We start from the raw sequence: 19,020 nt of genomic DNA on the forward strand, positions 1-19,020 counted from the left end.
ATACGGAAATAAATGTACATACACGTGCATGTTTTGTCAACTACCAGAGTAGTTGCATCAGCAAAGATACAAAGTGTTTGGTTTCAGGACATTATTGATCGATTTTGGCTCCATACCAAGACGACATGGCATGTATTGCCTTCCCAGTGCACCCACACATAATACGGTCCACCTGCACCAACCGATCATGTAATGTCTAACATGAGAGAAGAAATGAAATCGATAAAAAATCAGGTATTTGAAGAAGTTGTCATCAGCCTTTTCAAAGGCGCCGGTGTACAAAGTGATCGCAGCGCTGTGTCTGTGTTGAAGTATGGGAGACATGATCTCCTGTGTGCTGTAACGTGGAACTTAGTCTGTCTCACAGTCCCTGAACCACATTAATTTCCCTACTGCCAAGCCCTCTCTGCAGTGCTAAAGCCCTAAATAAAGCAAGTCTAGATTTCCTCAGGTTCCGAATCTCTGGTCTCCCTAGGGCTCCTTTTCAATATAAATGGGCTTGTTTGTTACCATCAAAATTATATATATATTCAGAGACTAAGCCTTAGTCTACGTGGAACTGGGCCAGGCTGGCGGACAGACAAGTAATCCAGAATATATAAATGAGAAGTCTCCTTCATCCGCCTTGTTTATCTAGTATGGTTGACATGGACTACGTACGGATTATAGAGGTTTCATTGTATACAGGGTTTGTATACAGACGGTACTGAGGGCATGGCACATCAACTGTAGATTGGTACTGACACGACAGAATAGGCAGATATGTTTATGCGTTGCTAGGGCAGTAAATATTGATGAATGGACCTTTGGAAATGGGTCAATAGTGACGACCGTCACTGTGTGTCGTGTGCCATGGCAAATATGGCCGCCCCCAGCGCGGAGTCGGTTGCAAGCGGGTGTAGTAAAACAACTTATATCGCTGGCAGGCGTTTAGCTGAGACGTGATGGGTTATAACTGCACAGCGTACACTTGGCACACCTGACACAGCTGGATCACTAGGTATCGGATATACTGTGGAATAAAGACTTGTGTTGTCTCACTGCAGTGAAACAGTTTGGCGACAGTAGAAGCCAATAAAGGTGAATATAATCAGTCTAGGTTATAGAATGGTTCTATGACACTAATCGGAGGACCGACTTACTCACATGTCGGCCATGGTAGTTCTGACAGAACCATACACAGATCAATATTATGTTTACAGTAGAGTATTAAGCTTCATCCCGTCTTCAGCTTAACATATCCTTAAGTTCCATTTCCCTTTGTTAACCTCCTCATATGACATTATGTCATTGTAAATCTCAGTATAATGACACTGGATGTTTCCCCATAGATCCATGTTTTAGTAGGTGATGCCAAGAAACAGATTAATCTCCAGAAAACATGTCAGATACCGTCACCATGGAACATCTGTAAAGCATGACATTTTATGAACGATTCAGTTTCTATATTTGTATCTGTGATTACTGACTCAGGGTACCATCTGAAAAATATTTACAATGTAAATATAGGAGTAAGTGGCGCTTTGTGTTGATGAGTCATTACAAATCTGGGATTCGAACTTATGATCATTACATAAACATATACAACTTAAAGAGACCACCTGCATCTGTCATATCACTATACTTATAATCTTCCACACCATGATATATATTCTATATCAACATATCTTCACCCGCGTCATCACTTACAGAATAAAGTTACATGAAAGAATCGGCTGGTCTTTAGTCCTATGCACATAATATAATAATACTAGAGGGTACCATAACTGAACAAGTGGATGGCCTTTGTTTGTTTGTTTGTTTGGGCTGTTAACACTTAAACACACTTTAGGCGATGTAGACTTGTCTACTCCGAGTCAGGGTGTGCCACACGTACCTGGCGTCGTGGTAAGGAGCTCACGTGGTTACTCCACGTCTCTGTCAGGTATGTCCATGCTTGTGCGGCAGGTATAGACACACACGGAATTATTGCCAGTGACTGTATAACGTACAATAGTTTAGCACTCTTAACTTATAACATACCGAGCTTCTTTAAGCACACTTTTACAATACATACATTGACATGAAAGTAAAAGCATTGAATACCTCAAGGTCACAGAAATCCTTGAAGTTCACATGTGCCTCTTATGAAGCAATCACAATACATGGCAGCAATGATGACAAGTGAGACATATTCCCTTCCTGGAGAGTTTGACGGGACAGCTGTATGAAGGCAGTGGACAATAACGTATACTAACTAGATGCCTTAATACTGGCATGCCTTCTCCTGCAAATAACTTAAAGAACGAGACATATTTCTTTCCATTTTCTATTTCCTTAACTCATGGAAGTCATAGCAATATTCTCCAACCGTCCGTTAGCGCACTATCACATTATGTTAGGTCAGTGAGGTGAGATAGCAGCACAGTTGGCAGCGTTATACCTATTGTCACTGAATTGTACTGAGAGTCAAAGAAGCATAGATGTGTAAAACATTTGTAGCTATAAAGAGCTGATCCTGGCACTGGTCAGGGAGGCAACTCTGCAGAGCGTCATTGCACTCATAATCTAACAGTATAATAGAAAACTAAAATTATATTTGGAAATTGTAAGAAAGACTTATGACCATCGGACGTTTTCTGTTATCTCCTATTGAACTTACTTGTACTGTTTCGCTTTTTCTTAAAACCGTCATAGATTCAGAAACACTACGCTTTGATGCAAAGAAGCAGCTGGTGGGTATGAAATAGTTTACAACGCACTGACGATGAAAGAATATCATAAGTTAGAATCGACAGCATTATAAACAATAACTATCAATCCAAAAGTGGAATATGTGTACATATATGTATTTTCTATTTTCTGGAAAATGCATTACAAAATGAAGTGAACAACTCTATATGTTCCAAAAACTTATGATCCACAGAAGCCATGGAATTCTTGGTGGGTAGATACGACTTGATGACAGTCAGCCAAGATAGACGAAGTGAGTTAGACACCGAGTTGAGGCGCAACTCAGACAAGTACGAGGCGGTGCTCAGCGAGGATGATATAGTCGGGGCGTTCAGGCTGCTGAGGAAGGGTGTGTGTCGGCCGGACTTCCCAGGGGAGAGTTCAGACCAGTGCTACTTCGTGAAGGACATCCTGGACAAGCTCATGGACATGTCTAAGTACGTATGTTGATGTCACATACACAATCCAACCATCAGAACTCATTCAGCACCTTAATGTATACAAACACGTCACAATACCCTGTGACGGCATTTTAATGAAGTGTTGCCAGGTATAATGGAGGAACTGTTCCTTGTGACGTCAGTTTTGGGTATTATGTGTATCCGTCCAGGGTAGCTATGTCTAAACCTCCTCCTATACTTTGATCCACGTAATCCTCTCCCACACTTTTAAGTCACAAATTACCCAGCGCATTATATAACGTATTACATGAACACACCATCTGACGTCTGTAGCCGTTTTCAGTTCTTGGCAGCCGGTGTTTTGTCGATTACGTAACCGGAAGTGTGTCCCAAATGACATCGAGGGTTATGTAAATGTCGGCAGATAGAAGTTATGAGTAGTGATTGCATGGTCAAAACATACCCTACATAAGCGTTCTTCACCCAACTGTCCTCTTCGCCTCTGCAAGTCAATGTGAACGTAGCTCAATCCGTTTGTTGGTCGGCATACCGCCGTATTTTCATAAAAACCTGAACGATGACAAACTCCGCCCTCAGGAGAAACTGCTATTCTGAGACACAAGTACCATCAGAGATACGTACAGAGTCATTCCATATCCACAAAGCACCATCTTCAAGCACCTTGGTATATTCCATTTGTATATTCACGATTCGTGAGTGAGTGAGTGAGTTAAGATTTAAAGTCACATCAGCAATATTTCAGCCGTGACTAAAACAAATTTATATTACATTTATAAATACACATAATTTATAAAACCCTGTCAACGAAGGAATGTAAAATGACTAGATTATTACAAAATGGGTTAAAACTAGCTAGCATATATCTTTAAATGAAGACAACTATTTTGGACAATGTACACAATGTAAAATGGGCTATTTATCGCCAACAACTGAAGGTAGGTCACCATACTAGGGTCCATGGGTCACGACTCGTGTAACTGATGTGTGACTATGTGAACCGTAACTGTTTCAGACAATTGGTGGAGTCAGGGAAGATAACTTCCTTGTCCCGCATCCACGACTTCTGCTTCGACTTCCTCCACGACCTGATCCAGCAGGGGCCGGGGACGACGCACATGCAGCTGTGGATAAATATGCTTCGCAACAAAGATTTCGCCTTCAACGACTACTACCAAGTAGGCTATGTGTTTATCAGCCGTCTAATTTGGCGAGGGACACCATTATCATATCTATCCACTGTCGTCGCTTTTCACTTTCTTACCCTAAACACATTTTGGTGAATGATGTCTTGATACATTCCCTATGTACCGGTGCAGGAGTTTACAACGCTGGGGAAATATACTGAGACTGAGACAAAGTCACCCTTGCCGCTCTTTCGCTATCTTCCTCAGAACCTCAGCGGGGACAAACTGAAGAACTACATCAGGTTCCTGACGAGGGAATACAGGAGCGAGGAACCAGAGCCAGGCAGAAGCAGGTTCAGAAGAACCCTCGACCCTGGAATCCGGGCTCTCCTTGACGGGAATGCTTTGAGGTAAAGCGACATTCAGCCTCACCTGGACACGATAGACATCGTGATTGGGGGGTAGCTATATTAGAGGCCAGGTAACAGTCGTTAACAATTGATCGTAAACCTAGCAAGCTATATAGTGGTAACATATCACCTGTCGGAAATCAATCATATGTGCATATTTATCCTGATTTATTCACTTTATCTTGTACGGTAATATGTATAGGTACAGTTTGAGACATGCATTGCCTTGATTTATCTTCCGGGTTAAGAAAGCAAATGTTTTAGACATGCCGTCAGGAGAGATGACAATGTATATCTTGCAGTCCGGAAGCGTTCATTGAGGCCAGACCGGAGTTTATAGAACTCTATCTCTACTCTGATCTGTTGTTTCTCAATCGGCCGACTGACGTGAAGGATGCACAGCATCGAATTGCAACACTAATCTATCACAAATACAAGAGGAACGTGTTTCAGGTAAATATATCCGTCCTACACTCCACCCAATAGAATATAGGTACAATGCAAGAATGGCCGTGTAATATCGCACTAATGCTCCTCAAGGAAAAGGACATATTTAATCTGGTCAGTGATTAACCCTGTCGGATGAGTACCTTTACCCACGGCCCCAACAACTTGTCCAGAGCAATCCATCTAGTGGACACTATGTAAACTGACCTTAAGGATTGTGTGAGTTAGTCTACATGCCCGTCTGAACAGTGTTGCACGCACGGCGGCAGCAAATATCACGGCATGCGACCACAGGCATGAAGTATGAAGAAGTTTACAAACAAGTTTGATGAAAGAGACGAGTATGGCTTTGATGCTGACAAACCAAGTATCATAATCCAGCGGAATCCGGGATCGAACTCACTATTAGTGGATCCTGTCATTGCTGAAATATGCATCCTTGAACACCGGGTATCGACGGCTGAGACTGCTGGACCACCGTGCCCTATATCCTGAAGGAGTGTGATTCTATGTGATGCTCTGAATCTGCTGATATAGGGTTTGGAGGACCCCGAAGTCTTTAAACACTTCCTGAAACGCCTTGAAGAGATCATCTGTCAAACACATCTGGGCGGTGATAACTGGGAGGCCGTCGTCAAGAAGTTGCTGGACGCTGTGCGGATGTTGCTGACAGCTGTCGAGTAAGTTATCATTGTAATCTACAATACAAGATCTGCTGTTACACATGCTGGCTATTTAGAATCCAGTTGCTGGCATTATGGTATTGTGTAAACTATCCTGGTATATAATGCCTGAATATTGTAAATGGTGGCCAAACCATACTCACTCACTCACTCAGTTTGGCTGTTGTGATTTGCGCATTGTTTATTTGTTGTTAACGTCAGCAATGACTGGTATTGTGAACACACAGGGTAGTCACCAGAGTTGACTGCTTGGACACAATCTGACCCGTTCTTCTCGCGGGTTGGGTGTACTGGGGGGACACCATACAGGTATCAATCAGTATTGGGGATGTGAGTATTTATTATTAATTCATTAGTGGTAGTACCGTCCTAAGGGCAATAAAGGATCCGCTGACTGACCGTTCAAATCCCGATTATAGCCTGTCGTCTATCACTCTTCAAAGCAGAGCCCCCGGATTTCATCAGTGGTAAACGTACTAAATATAGGGGGCGATTGAGACACCCTTCCCACATCAAGCTGGCGCACTCGTTCTCTGCAGTTACCTTTCGACTTCACCTGGTGTATCCCCTAACGATCAGTCCTGTCACCGTGACACTCTGTTGCACCTGTTTCTGCTTTCAGCAAGGCTTTCCTGTTCCATAAGGTGTACGCCGAGATCCTGGACTTCGTGGCTGCAATCTGTACAATGTTGGCAGAGACACCTATCCACTCCATTGTGGAAGGCGTCGGGTACTTCTACTACCACATCAAGGACCCTATAATCAAGGTAATCAACAGTAGAAGCATACTTGAACATAACGTGGTCACTGTTGGTCTAGTAGTCAAATACACGGGGTATCGTTATGCAGAGTTGTGTAATCCAGTGTGCCTTGATCATTCCCACATGTATATGTCTAGGGCAACTGGTCATTCATATATACTCATTTCTAGGGTAACTGGTCATTCATATATACTCATTTCTAGGGTAACTGGTCATTCATATATACTCATTTCTAGGGTAACTGGTCATTCATATATACTCATTTCTAGGGTAACTGGTCATTCATATCTACTCATTTCTAGGGTAACTGGTCATTCATATATACTCATTTCTAGGGTAACTGATCATTCATATATACTCATTTCTAGGGTAACTGGTCATTCATATATACTCATTTCTAGGGTAACTGGTCATTCATATATACTCATTTCTAGGGTAACTGGTCATTCATATATACTCATTTCTAGGGTAACTGGTCATTCATATATACTCATTTCTAGGGCAACTGATCATTCATATCTACTCATTTCTAGGGTTACTGGTCATTCATATATACTCATTTCTAGGGTAACTGGTCATTCATATGTACTCATTTCTAGGGCAACTGGTCATTCATATATACTCATTTCTAGGGTAACTGGTCATTCATATATATTCATTTCCAGGGCAACTCTGAGCTGTTCACTGTTATGACGAGGAAGATGATCGATTTTCTGACTAACCTAGAGGACCACAGCCTGATGAGGGTCAAGTTCGCAGACGCGGCTGTGACGGAGGTGTTGGTCAAGTCAATGGACAAGTAAGTCCAGGACACACAGTTTGGCGTTTCTGTCAGACATGCTGTGTTAGTATTGGATCAGATCAGTCATCAAAGGTTAGGCATAGCCATTTATGAGAACAAACCAATAAGACGCGGCACACCTACAGAATACCGGATACCTACCACCCTAACCCTAGGCCTAACTCTAACCCTAAATCTTACCCTAACCATAACCCTAAACCTTGTCCTAACCTAGAGTAAACTCGCATGCTTTCAAAGATGGCGGAAGCGTAAGGTGTCCGGTATTCTGTAGTCTTACACAAGACGCAAAGTTTTACATAAGAAATAATGATGAATTTGTGAAAAAAGCAGTGCCAACAGGGATGTAGTACAGAGAAGTATTACAACCGCCTTCTCGTCAACCAAACACGAAGTTTATTGAAGGAAATAATGTGTACAGTTGCGATAGTATTGACACAGGTCTGTTTGTAACACGGCGTTACTTTGTTTGCATAGAGTATGCGCCATTGTACACTTCCCAAAGGTACCATTTTGACTGCTTTGACTGTAGAACCCCTGAGCACCGTCGGTTAATGATTGACCTGATGAAGGCGTGTCTGAGAATCCAGCAACAAGGAACAGCACACGCAGCCTACCGCATCGTGCGGGAAGCGGAGAAGAACCTCAAGTGGAAGGTGAGATCTGATATTGGTCACGATTGTGTACCACTCAGTAAACGTTCTTCGTCCAGTATGCACGAGTTAGTGGTATATGATGTATGCAGATATGCGAAATTATGTCTACATTCATTTGTGAGTAAAGAGGAAAGCAAAGTTAGTTATATATTTGCCATAAACAAGTTGAACGTGTTATGCCGGACTCGCGAAGAAAAGTTTGGGTGTCCGATACTTAGTGCTGAACTTCTTCATTGTTTGTAACGAAGCTTCAAGGTTTCCTTCTTGCCCCTCCGGGTGAGCGAAGGTTATTATGTAACAGGGACACTCGTTCAGTTATCTGTATCAAATGTTTGACCTCACTCTGTAAAACCCCCTGTTTTAAGGAACACGTGGATGATGCTTGTGAAATTTTGGACCTCTTGTCGAAAGTCGAATTGTATGGGGATGATAAACGGAAAACTGAACTTGGGGGCTACTACAAGAATTGTGCCGCCTACCTCGCCAATCAGATCACGTAAGTCTACATCACTCATCCCGGTACATACAGTAAGTCGTAATTATACACACCTTCACAGCCTGTAAGTATAAGTTATTCATTGTCACCACCACATACAATAAGTTATACTAATTCACACCATCACAGACAGCAAGTTTTAATTATTCACAGACAGTACGTTTATGTAACATATGTTATATTTGGGACTATACTTTATTAGTAAAATACAGATTCTAGTACTTTTGTTGGGTTGAGTCCCATCCAGGATTCGAACCCACACCCTAAGAGTCAGGCACCTAATCGCCAGCACACAACCCGCTCAGCCACCGCTGCTTCCACATCACATCACATTACTAAGAAAATGTAATCCCAAATATAGCATATGTAACATTTGAGCACTTTCTAAATGACATTGTGCATTCAGTACGTTTATGTTATTCACATAGGGTTAGGGTTAGGGTATCACAGACAGTTAGTACAAATTATTCATCCCCTTCGATTAAGAGCAGTCTACAGAAAGTCTAACAATGGAACGCCAATGAACGATAGCCTATAATTTGATGGCTTATCTCGTTTTCCTAGGCGGGATCGTGTTGTTCCGAAAATGGTTGAAAAGATGGTTGAATTTATCTTGACAATCCTTGAGAAGCGGGAACCTAAATTATTCGAAGCCGGAAGTGAAATTGCGGACGAGGTGGAATTCAGTGGAAAGGTAAATTATGTTCTTCTCATGTGCTTCCCTTAGATATCTTTGTTTGATACGACCAACTAAAGAAAACTGAACACAAGGTATCATATCTCGAATAATATAATAGTGACAAAAAAAGTTTCCACTCTGCTAAAAGCAGAGTCAATTGTACTATTCTGACTGCATCACGATGGTATTGTTAGGGATGGATAACCAGAGAAAGGACACCCGGTGTTCGCCAAACGGTATCCTGCCTTAACGGTGACAACCGTTACTGTTTGCGAAGCAAGACAATAGTTCATCTTACAAAACACGGGAACAAATGGCAAAATTCAAAGTGTTCCTATTCACCGTTGACATCGTCGTTGGCTGCTCACTGATCTCAGAGGCAACTTCGTTGTTGTTGGCACAACTTCCTCCACACCCTTATATTTCCTAAACACCAACACACGGTGACATTATAGGAACTGATAACAGATACGTATAACACATACTCTGTGATGTAATCTATTCGTCCAACTACTTACATGATGCCTCGTATGTCGTATGTTCTATACCATAACCTGCAGGAATATCCCAGTTAGAAGCGTCACACATCTAGGTATTTACTGGACCCATTTTGTCTACTCTTTCCACCATTGTTATGTCACACTGATGTATGTACTCCTTCCAGAAACACAAGGAACTGATAGTGTCAACATTTACACGTTTAATCCCTATCATTGACGGTGCCAAGTTCCCCTTGAAGGGAGAAGGATCTCGATATGCCAGCAGAGCTGTGGTCTCCTTAGCCAAGTGTGGACTAGATGCCTTGTGAGTTGCTGCTTGCCGGGGTTCAGCCGTGATACCAGACAGCCACAGCCACTCACACGGTTTTAAGAACACAAACAGATATATACGTAGATTTCTACTCAGACTGGTTGTAACATGGTCATTTCATATGGTCGATGTATATACACAGGCACAGACAGATATAGCCGTGTCATTACATGTACAAGCAGCGTAATCTAGGCCGAGGAAAAGCAGTGTAGTTTCAGGCATAGACAAAACTGCAGATACCTTCAAGGGGGGTCACTGGAACGTACTGGACATGGGTGCAAACAGGAATAAATAAACGAACATAAATACAGGCAGATCTATGTTGATACTAGATTGGACATTTCGTCGTCCAAGAACACGAAAATGCGAGGGCGTTAGAATATTGCAAAAATGCACATGCTAACGGTATTGCAAGCGTGTCTGTTTTCAATAAAGGTGCCAGTAGCTGTGATAGCATTTAAATGGGATTTATCAAATAATGTTTTGTATTTTGGACAATTAATTATTTTTTTAGTTAACATAATGCCTATTGTCATTGTGCAATCCTGAAGAAGATTAATGATGGCATGCATGTGGTGTTGTTAGAGTAATGATTATATTGCAGAGATTCCAAAAGCCTCGATGAGAGGACGTTCAACGTTATCCTCGAGTTCTTGAAGATAGTGCTGACAGGGGAGTTCATAGACGAGGACCTGAACCGCCCCCTTACAGTCTACTACATCCTCTACTGCAGCGCAGTCACCAAGTTCCTCAGGCTTGTGAGCTTGTAAAAATATTTAACAGTCTGAGCTTCTTTAAAATTCATGAACGATTGTCTAAATTGCATTCAAGTAATGTTTGAACGTGTGACACGCCATGCTGTATTTCAGATCATGCACTATGACTTTAGTATTACTGATGTAACACATTGCTGCCTCGTACAACATATTACATCAAGTGTTTCACCCAGGGGGTTGGGTCATCGGAGGCATGATTCGGGCGTGCTCTAAGGCAAATATCAATAGCATTCAATTTCGAAGAAGTTATTCTCCAGACAATGTTGTTTCTCTGCGTAGATGTAACAAGGACAACCATGGCCGCTGTTCATAGAGACTCTTCTTTGATCAATAACATATGATTCATTTGACCTCTTTCAAAATGGCATCGTGTATTCATAGCTTCGATCAAGGAAGCCGTACCAAATTACACTTGCCAGAGGGGTACAAAGTACGTGATGTGGACTGCCAGTAAGCTGAGTGGTTTAGATCGCTGACTTGTGTGCTGGCCTGTAGGTGCTTCAGTCTGAGAGTCTGGGTTCGATTTCCAGATGGTACTCAACCCCCGGAAAAGTAGTAGAATCTGTACTTCACTAAGTGTTGTCCCACATATAACGTATGTTGCTTGATCTGGCTGGTCCCTGTGTCTAATGGCCATCTAAAGCCTACTAATGATCATTTGTCCACGGGTCCGTTCAACAACGTGACCCAAAGGGAGATTGTAACTCCTTACTTTAAAATAGGCCTAGGACAACAGTAGCCTTGTGAAACGAGGCTCAGGTCTAATAACGTCTCCCAGTATAAGCGTTTGATGATATGTGGGGACAAATGCTGAGTGTTTACATGTTCTGTCCAGCTTGATGACCAGGAGAAGATACAGAGAGCTATCCCAGTGGTGAGAGAAGTCATCAACATGTTGACTCATGACTATGAAGAAGTTGCAAAGATAGCCGTTGGTCAAGTAACCCTCCTGGTTTCAAATGGGTCGAAGGTTATGGCCCAGTTCTTTCCTCAAATGATGGACGTCTACTTGGATACTGAGAACTCTTCACTACTCTGTAGGTGTGACAGCATATAGTTAATGTCCACATAGGTGTGACAGCATATAGTTAATGTCCACATAGGTGTGACAGGATATAGTCAATGTCCACATAGGTGTGACAGCATATGGTTAATGTCCACATAGGTGTGACAGGATATAGTTAATGTCCACATAGGTGTGACAGGATATAGTTAATGTCCACATGGGTGTGACAGCATATAGTTAATGTCCACATAGGTGTGACAGGATATAGTTAATGTCCACATGGGTGTGACAGCATATAGTTAATGTCCACATAGGTGTGACAGGATATAGTTAATGTCCACATGGGTGTGACGGGATATAGTTAATGTCCACATGGGTGTGACAGGATATAGTTAATGTCCACATGGGTGTGACAGCATATAGTTAATGTCCACATGGATGTGACAGCATATAGTTAATGTCTACATAGATGTCACGGGATATAGTTAATGTCCACATTGGTGTGACAAGATATAGTTAATGTCCACATAGGTTTGACAGGATATAGTTAATGTCCACACGGGTGTGACAGGATGCAGTTAATGTCCACATGGGTGTCACGGGATATAGTTAATGTCCACATAGGTGTGACAGAATACAGTTAATGTCCACACGGGTGTGACAGGATGCAGTTAATGTCCACACGGGTATGGCAGGTAATATGTAATGTCCACATTGACACATAGAACATATTATTGTGTTGCCTTTCCTGGAGATACAATGTTTAAAGTTTGTAGTGGTGATTTGGTGAGTCTCTTTTGTGCCTTGTGGATCCGACATAATCATTGTAAACCTGTGTTTTAGATCCCCTGAGTACACTATATCCACACAATCCGAAACCCTTGGAGCCACACTTTCAAACTATCTTCGAGTTGATAGACACACAGCAACGACATTCGATCTTATCCTGGCTGAGCGAGATTGCCAAGAAACAGCCACATGTAAGTAACGATCTCAACACTGATAACAATAAATCAAACCGAAAGAAAAACACCAAATCACAATTACCCTTTCTAGTTTATCTATTTACACTTGACGTATTTTAGACTTTTTGCACAGGCATAGGAACATTTTGCAGGGATAAAGTGAAATCCTGTCCAAAACTCCAATCTTCTGGGATAAAATCTTTGACTCATTCACTTTTTCTCAACTTCCTGCAGAGTACGATAGAATAGCTTACGACAAAATATGTTTATATTTACAGATTTACTTTGTGAAAATATCTGGAAAGTTCTTTGTTTGCTAACAAGCAATCAAATGCAGTATATATTGTTTTCAGTTGTTTACTGATGAGAACATTGCCAAACTGATCGAGGAGATGTTTGAAGGAGACGACAAGCTCCAGTCAATGTACCTGATGATTATGGATCCGCTCTCCAAGACGGTGCCTAACAAAATGGTGCCCCACCTGAAAACTCTTATGGAAGGCGACATCAACACGCAGTGTGGCGCCATGTACTACCTGCTCCAGGTCCTCAAGAACGTGGCCATTTGGAGCAAGGACGAGGTAATATACAAACTGATATTTCTGAAACCCTCTGTATGTACGCTGGATCGTGTATAAACGCCGTGTATTATATTTATGGATGGGTATTTGGTTGACTGGCATTACCTTTAAACATAATGGTGACATCTGCGTCAGTAAAATTACTTTTTTTCAGGCCCAAGCTGAGATAGTGATGGCATTCTTGGAGCAGCAGATTCGAGGTCCCGAAGATCAGTTTTCGACACCCAGCTGTCTTAGCGAGATGCGTGCTATTGGTGGCGTGTATCGACATATCCTGGAGAGCCGTAAGCCAGCCCTACAGGACTTGAGGGAGAGATCTACTGTTCAAACAACAAAGGATCAGTGTACATTTATCTTGGATGTCCTGGAAGGCAGAAGGTGAGAATCTAATAAACCCCTCCAGGATTTATCAGTCTTTAATTATCTATTGCTTAATGGTAGTATGAATCTATCACACATTTGTTCTGGATATCCTTGATGGAAGAATCCTTCAATACACGACATGCACATATACCTGTGACATCTTGTTGTAAAGGGCCTTATCTTACAATGCTTCCAACATTATCAACATGGCGGTGTTCCACTTAAGTGTATGGACCTCACATGTACATTTCATGACATTTCCACTACTCCTTGTTTAATGTTGCATCTTTGTTACCACTATATGTTATACTCTAAATATTCTCAGCTTGGAGTCTTTGGTGGATGAAATCAAAGATGTGAAGGACGACGTTGAGGAACTTGACACACGAGTGACAACGACGGAGGTGGGCGTAGTGGTGGTCAGCCAAGAGGTCGGACAACAGAGAAAGGACCTGACAGAAGTCAAACACAAGGTGGAGGACCAAGGGGAGAAGATTGGTCAACTGGAGGAGACAGTGGATGACGCTAAGGCTAAAGTGGAGGAACTGGATGGCAAGGCAAGTAGTATAGGTGTGCAAGGCAAGTAGTATAGGTGTGCAAGGCAAGTAGTATAGGTGTGCAAGGCATTGCTTGTCAATGTTCACCAGATTTACATCAAATTTCTCAGTGCGGATTGGTTATCTTCCTCATTGTTGAAAGGAGTATATGAAATAATCTCTTGTCAGAAACTGATTGCAATATGTATCCAAAGAGCAATATATCAACTTTAGTTTCTCCGTTGAGTTAATATATCATATGTTCTCAAAGTTCCCTTTTAAAATGAAAATGGGTACATTTTATCATAACGTCCACCATCTGCCGCGTCGTGTCCGAATGCCTCGTGGTGGCACAGTGGCGCTGTCATGTTGTGGTTACTTGAACCTGCATGGTGTACATGTATATCTGTCGATGTATGATTGGTGTACATGTATATCTGTCGATGTATGATTGGTGTACCTGTAATTCTGTCGATGTATGATTGGTGTACATGTATATCTGTCGATGTATGATTGGTGTACATGTATATCTGTCGATGTATGATTGGTGTACCTGTAATTCTGTCGATGTATGATTGGTGTACATGTATATCTGTCGATGTATGCTTGGTGTACATGTATATCTGTCGATGTATGATTGGTGTACATGTATATCTGTCGATGTATGATTGGTGTACATGTATATCTGTCGATGTATGATTGGTGTACATGTATATCTGTCGATGTATGATTGGTGTACATGTATATCTGTCGATGTATGATTGGTGTACATGTATTCATGTGTCTACGAACGCATTAACGTGTATATACATATGTGAATGTGTGAATGATAATTCATCAATGTTGAGTTTATTTCAAGCAATTCTATAGGTATTTTGCTGGATTTTCTGCTAGTTGATGGGTGGCATCGATGTGCAGAGTCAACTACAAAACGAATGTTTTTCATTGAAACTACCCCTCTGCTGTTTTGCAGATTGGCCTTATTACAAAATAATATCTTTTTACACAGCAGGCGTAATCAAAACAAATTCTAAGTTTCCACATAAACAGCAAACGCGACATCGTGTGACTGGATAGCGTACCCATATCTTGACAGGAGAACGGCTGTGCGGCGTAAGACATCAAACATTGTCGTGCGAATTGTATGAGTGACGGATGCATGCGATGATATCCCTTCTCACGACCACCTGCTGCTAGGTTTTCCATATAGTTTTAGCCGCTGTTTTTCCTTTTGACGCCCGCTTCTCGTTTCATATGTTATGTAAATGGTTTCTTTAATATGTACATTGACTGATATTTCTCAGCAAACCTATTTTCAGACATTGAGTCATGCTCCCTTCTGGACACGAGACGTGGCCAAACTCCTCAACCCCGAAGGTGCCCAAGACTGGCGGCTTCTCTCCAGTCGACTTGGCTACACCAATGATGACATCAGGAGCTGGGCTCAGATGCACGACCCATGTATGGCCATGCTGAATGAATGGTACGCCACTCGGAAGACGAGGGAAGCCACATATGCTGTGCTGACAGCACTGCAAGAGATGGACAGATTGGATGCTGCTGTCATTGTGGAGAACGCAATGAAGATGGCAGGTATGTGATTCATTAATATACAATATGAACATAATAACACCTATATGTATTGATATTTCTTTGTAACAGTGTGATAAATATTTACAATACTATCCAAAGGATGCTTTATAGCCTACTTCCATTATTTTCATCATAAGCTCATTTTTATATAGAAACAGTAGTGGAGGACGAAGAGTTCGAGTACCCGGAGCCTCCAGAGGTGTTCATCAGCTACCAGTGGGGAATCCAGAACGAGGTGAAGCTTCTGAAGCAGCACCTGGAGAAGGCGGGCTTCACGTGCTGGATGGACATTGGTCAGATGGGAGGTGGGGACAAGCTGTTCGAGAAGATCGACAAGGGAATCAGGGCAGCCAAGCTCGTCATCTGTTGTGTCACTGGGAAGTATGCCAAGTCTCCAAACTGCAATAGAGAGGTATTTGTCGGATGAATTACCACACAATGTTAGAAACCATATTAATGTTTCAGATGTTCCGAAAATGATGATTATCAAATACTACATGGCCAGTTGTTGAGAAACTGTAACGAAATGGGCATTAATGGCAAATATGATCAATAAAGAAAATTGAGTATATATTGACACTGCGTTTTGTCTTCAGGTGAACCTCTCCGGTAAGCCTGGGTAAGCCCATCATCCCTCTGTTGATGGAGAAACTGTCATGGCCTCCACCAGGCTCAATGGGGCCAATCTTCAGTGAATATCTGTTCATCCGATTCTTCACCCGTCCTGGGGAGGAGACTGGTGATATCAGGTACTGGTCGGCAGCCAAGTTCCAGGAACTCCTGATGCAGGTCAACTACAACAACGTCAAGCCGGATGAGCAGAAAGTGGAAGAGGGTAAGCGGCGTTCATCTACAATTTCCATAAAACAGTAACGTACAAGGCAGTCAAAGTAAGCAGATAAGAGCCTGTTGGACTGAAGTTTGGGACCAGGTTGTGGTGAACATTACCGATATTTTGATGATCCATTGATATAATGTTCACCCTTTGTTAGACGTAAATAGGAATATATTTTGGCGAATAATCAAAACTCGTTCTTCTCTTGTTTTCACATTTACATTACCGACCATCGCATTTGTCCAGATATATTTTGTTCAGGTGGAGGCTCTATATGTGAACAGAATGTTGATCAGTTTTGCTTCTCATATAAGATTAATTTGATGCCATTGTGCTGCCAAACTGAAGTTTACCTTTCTTTTCCTAGAATACAAGAACTGGTGGTGCCCTGTGGCTGAAGTCATCAAGATAGACAAGAAGGACGTGAAGACGATGACGGCTGCCAGTCAACAGAAGCAGGAGGAGGTGGAGGTACTTGGTGCAAACAATCACGAACACTAAGGATTTGACACTGTAGACACTATGTATATACTGACACTGTAGACACTATGTATATACTGACACTGTAGACACTATGTATATACTGACACTGTAGACACTATGTTTATACTGACACTGTAGACACTATGTATATACTGACACTGTAGACACTATGTATATACTGACTGTCCAATGCGAAACCACGATGTCTATCTCGAGGAAGATAACACGATGTAAAATTGGCCCTATTAACATTTTTCGTCCTTGAAAAACAAGGAGAGGAGAGGATGTCAGGGATAGGTGACTTGGTTGACGTTAATTTAAGACTAGTTATGTATTTGCTCTAAAGTCGACTACGGACCTTGATTTTCAGTTAAATCAAGTAACGTATGCACAACCTGTGAAGAGAATCTAAAGGTTAGCTCATTTGCATGTAGGAATAATTACAGCTCATGGTATTATTTTTACATACATGTATTTGTAAAACCTTTCTGTCTCAGGCTGGATCAGCGTCTCCTGATGTGTTCATCTCCTACCAGTGGGGAAAACAGAAGCAGATTCAGCTCATGTACAAGCGCCTGACTGAGATGGGCTTCACCGTCTGGATGGACATCTACCAAATGGGAGGTGGGGACTCCCTCTTTGACAAAATTGACAAGGGTGTGCGAGGGGCAAAGGTCGTTCTCTCATGTGTCACCACGAAGTATTCTCTGTCGGCCAACTGCAGGAGGGAAGTCAGTCTTGCTGATGCTCTCAAGAAACCAATAGTTCCTTTGTTGCTGGAGAAGATGACATGGCCGCCATCTGGTCCGATGAGCATGGTGTTCACTCAGCTGTTGTATATCAACTTTGGGAAGGATGAAACTGTACAGGAAAGATGGGATGGAGAAAACTTTGATGAACTGTTGACTAAACTAGACTACCATGTGCCTGGTATTATTATTCTAGGCAATATGAGTAAACAAGCGGAGGTGACATCTTCTCCTGAAACCGAGAAGACGACTCCTGCTAATAGTGATAAACAGCCAAAACAACCGACATCAACCAAGCCAGGTACATCGGTTGATGAACCTACTGTACAGCTACCCTTGCAACAGCAACTACAACAAAAACCATCAACACCCCCACAACACCAAGAAACAAAGTATCAGCAACAGCCAGAACTTAAACCAACACAAAGACAAACCGTATCACCTCAAAGAAAACCAGCCACAAAACAATCCAAGTCATGCACCCTGTTATAATTGTCTGTGTTGACGTCATATTGCTGCAACAATCCAAGTCATGCACCCTGTTATAACTGTCTGTGTTGACATAATATTGCTGCAACAATCCAAGTCATGCACCCTGTTATAACTGTCTGTGTTGACATAATATTGCTGCAACAATCCGAGTTATGCACCCTGTTATAACTGTCTGTGTTGACGTCATATTGCTGCAACAATCCGAGTCATGCACCCTGTTATAACTGTCTGTGTTGACGTCATATTGCTGCAACAATCCAAGTCATGCACACTGTTGTAACTGTCTGTGATGCAAAAGTATAGCAGCTTAGTTATATCATTTGTAATGAAAATACGTGTCATGACATTGACTTTTGTACTGAGGAAAAGGAAATTACAGTTTGCTGTTGACGCATTGGATGACGAACAATATACTGTTATTGACTGGATATTTTTAACAGGCCACGTTAATCCAGTTGGCGTTTAGACATGTTTTTTCCGTGACGCAGTAGGATGAAAGTGTTGTTGATTCATTCCAATGTTTTCAAATGTTAAAGATTCATTATTAAAGATACCTCATGTGTTGATTATTATTTTACAGTTTTTGATTGTATTTAGTGATCGCTTTCTGCATGGGTGTAAACGCCTCAGATCCTACTAGGT

At 41.9% G+C, this 19,020-nt stretch overlaps 1 protein-coding gene across 1 annotated transcript; it reads left to right on the plus strand.

Annotated features, from left to right (window-relative positions):
- The first annotated feature begins 885 nt into the window (after window positions 1–885).
- LOC124288969 lies at window positions 886–18,944 on the plus strand. The gene is given in 24 exon segments (XM_046725568.1): window positions 886–1,080; window positions 2,906–3,149; window positions 4,147–4,309; window positions 4,526–4,668; window positions 4,971–5,121; window positions 5,653–5,795; window positions 6,421–6,565; window positions 7,225–7,358; window positions 7,891–8,014; window positions 8,380–8,510; window positions 9,075–9,204; window positions 9,854–9,993; window positions 10,604–10,757; window positions 11,611–11,812; window positions 12,625–12,761; window positions 13,100–13,327; window positions 13,482–13,705; window positions 14,016–14,247; window positions 15,546–15,819; window positions 15,972–16,231; window positions 16,416–16,427; window positions 16,429–16,654; window positions 17,022–17,125; window positions 17,635–18,944. Coding segments are annotated over 23 exon segments (4,440 nt in total). The 5' UTR covers window positions 886–1,080; window positions 2,906–2,910; the 3' UTR covers window positions 18,379–18,944.
- Window positions 18,945–19,020: the final 76 nt, after the last annotated feature.

Source organism: Haliotis rubra, unplaced genomic scaffold (genome assembly GCF_003918875.1).
Source record: "Haliotis rubra isolate DU_JTF1 unplaced genomic scaffold, ASM391887v1 Scf43, whole genome shotgun sequence".
Lineage (NCBI taxonomy): Eukaryota > Metazoa > Mollusca > Gastropoda > Lepetellida > Haliotidae > Haliotis > Haliotis rubra.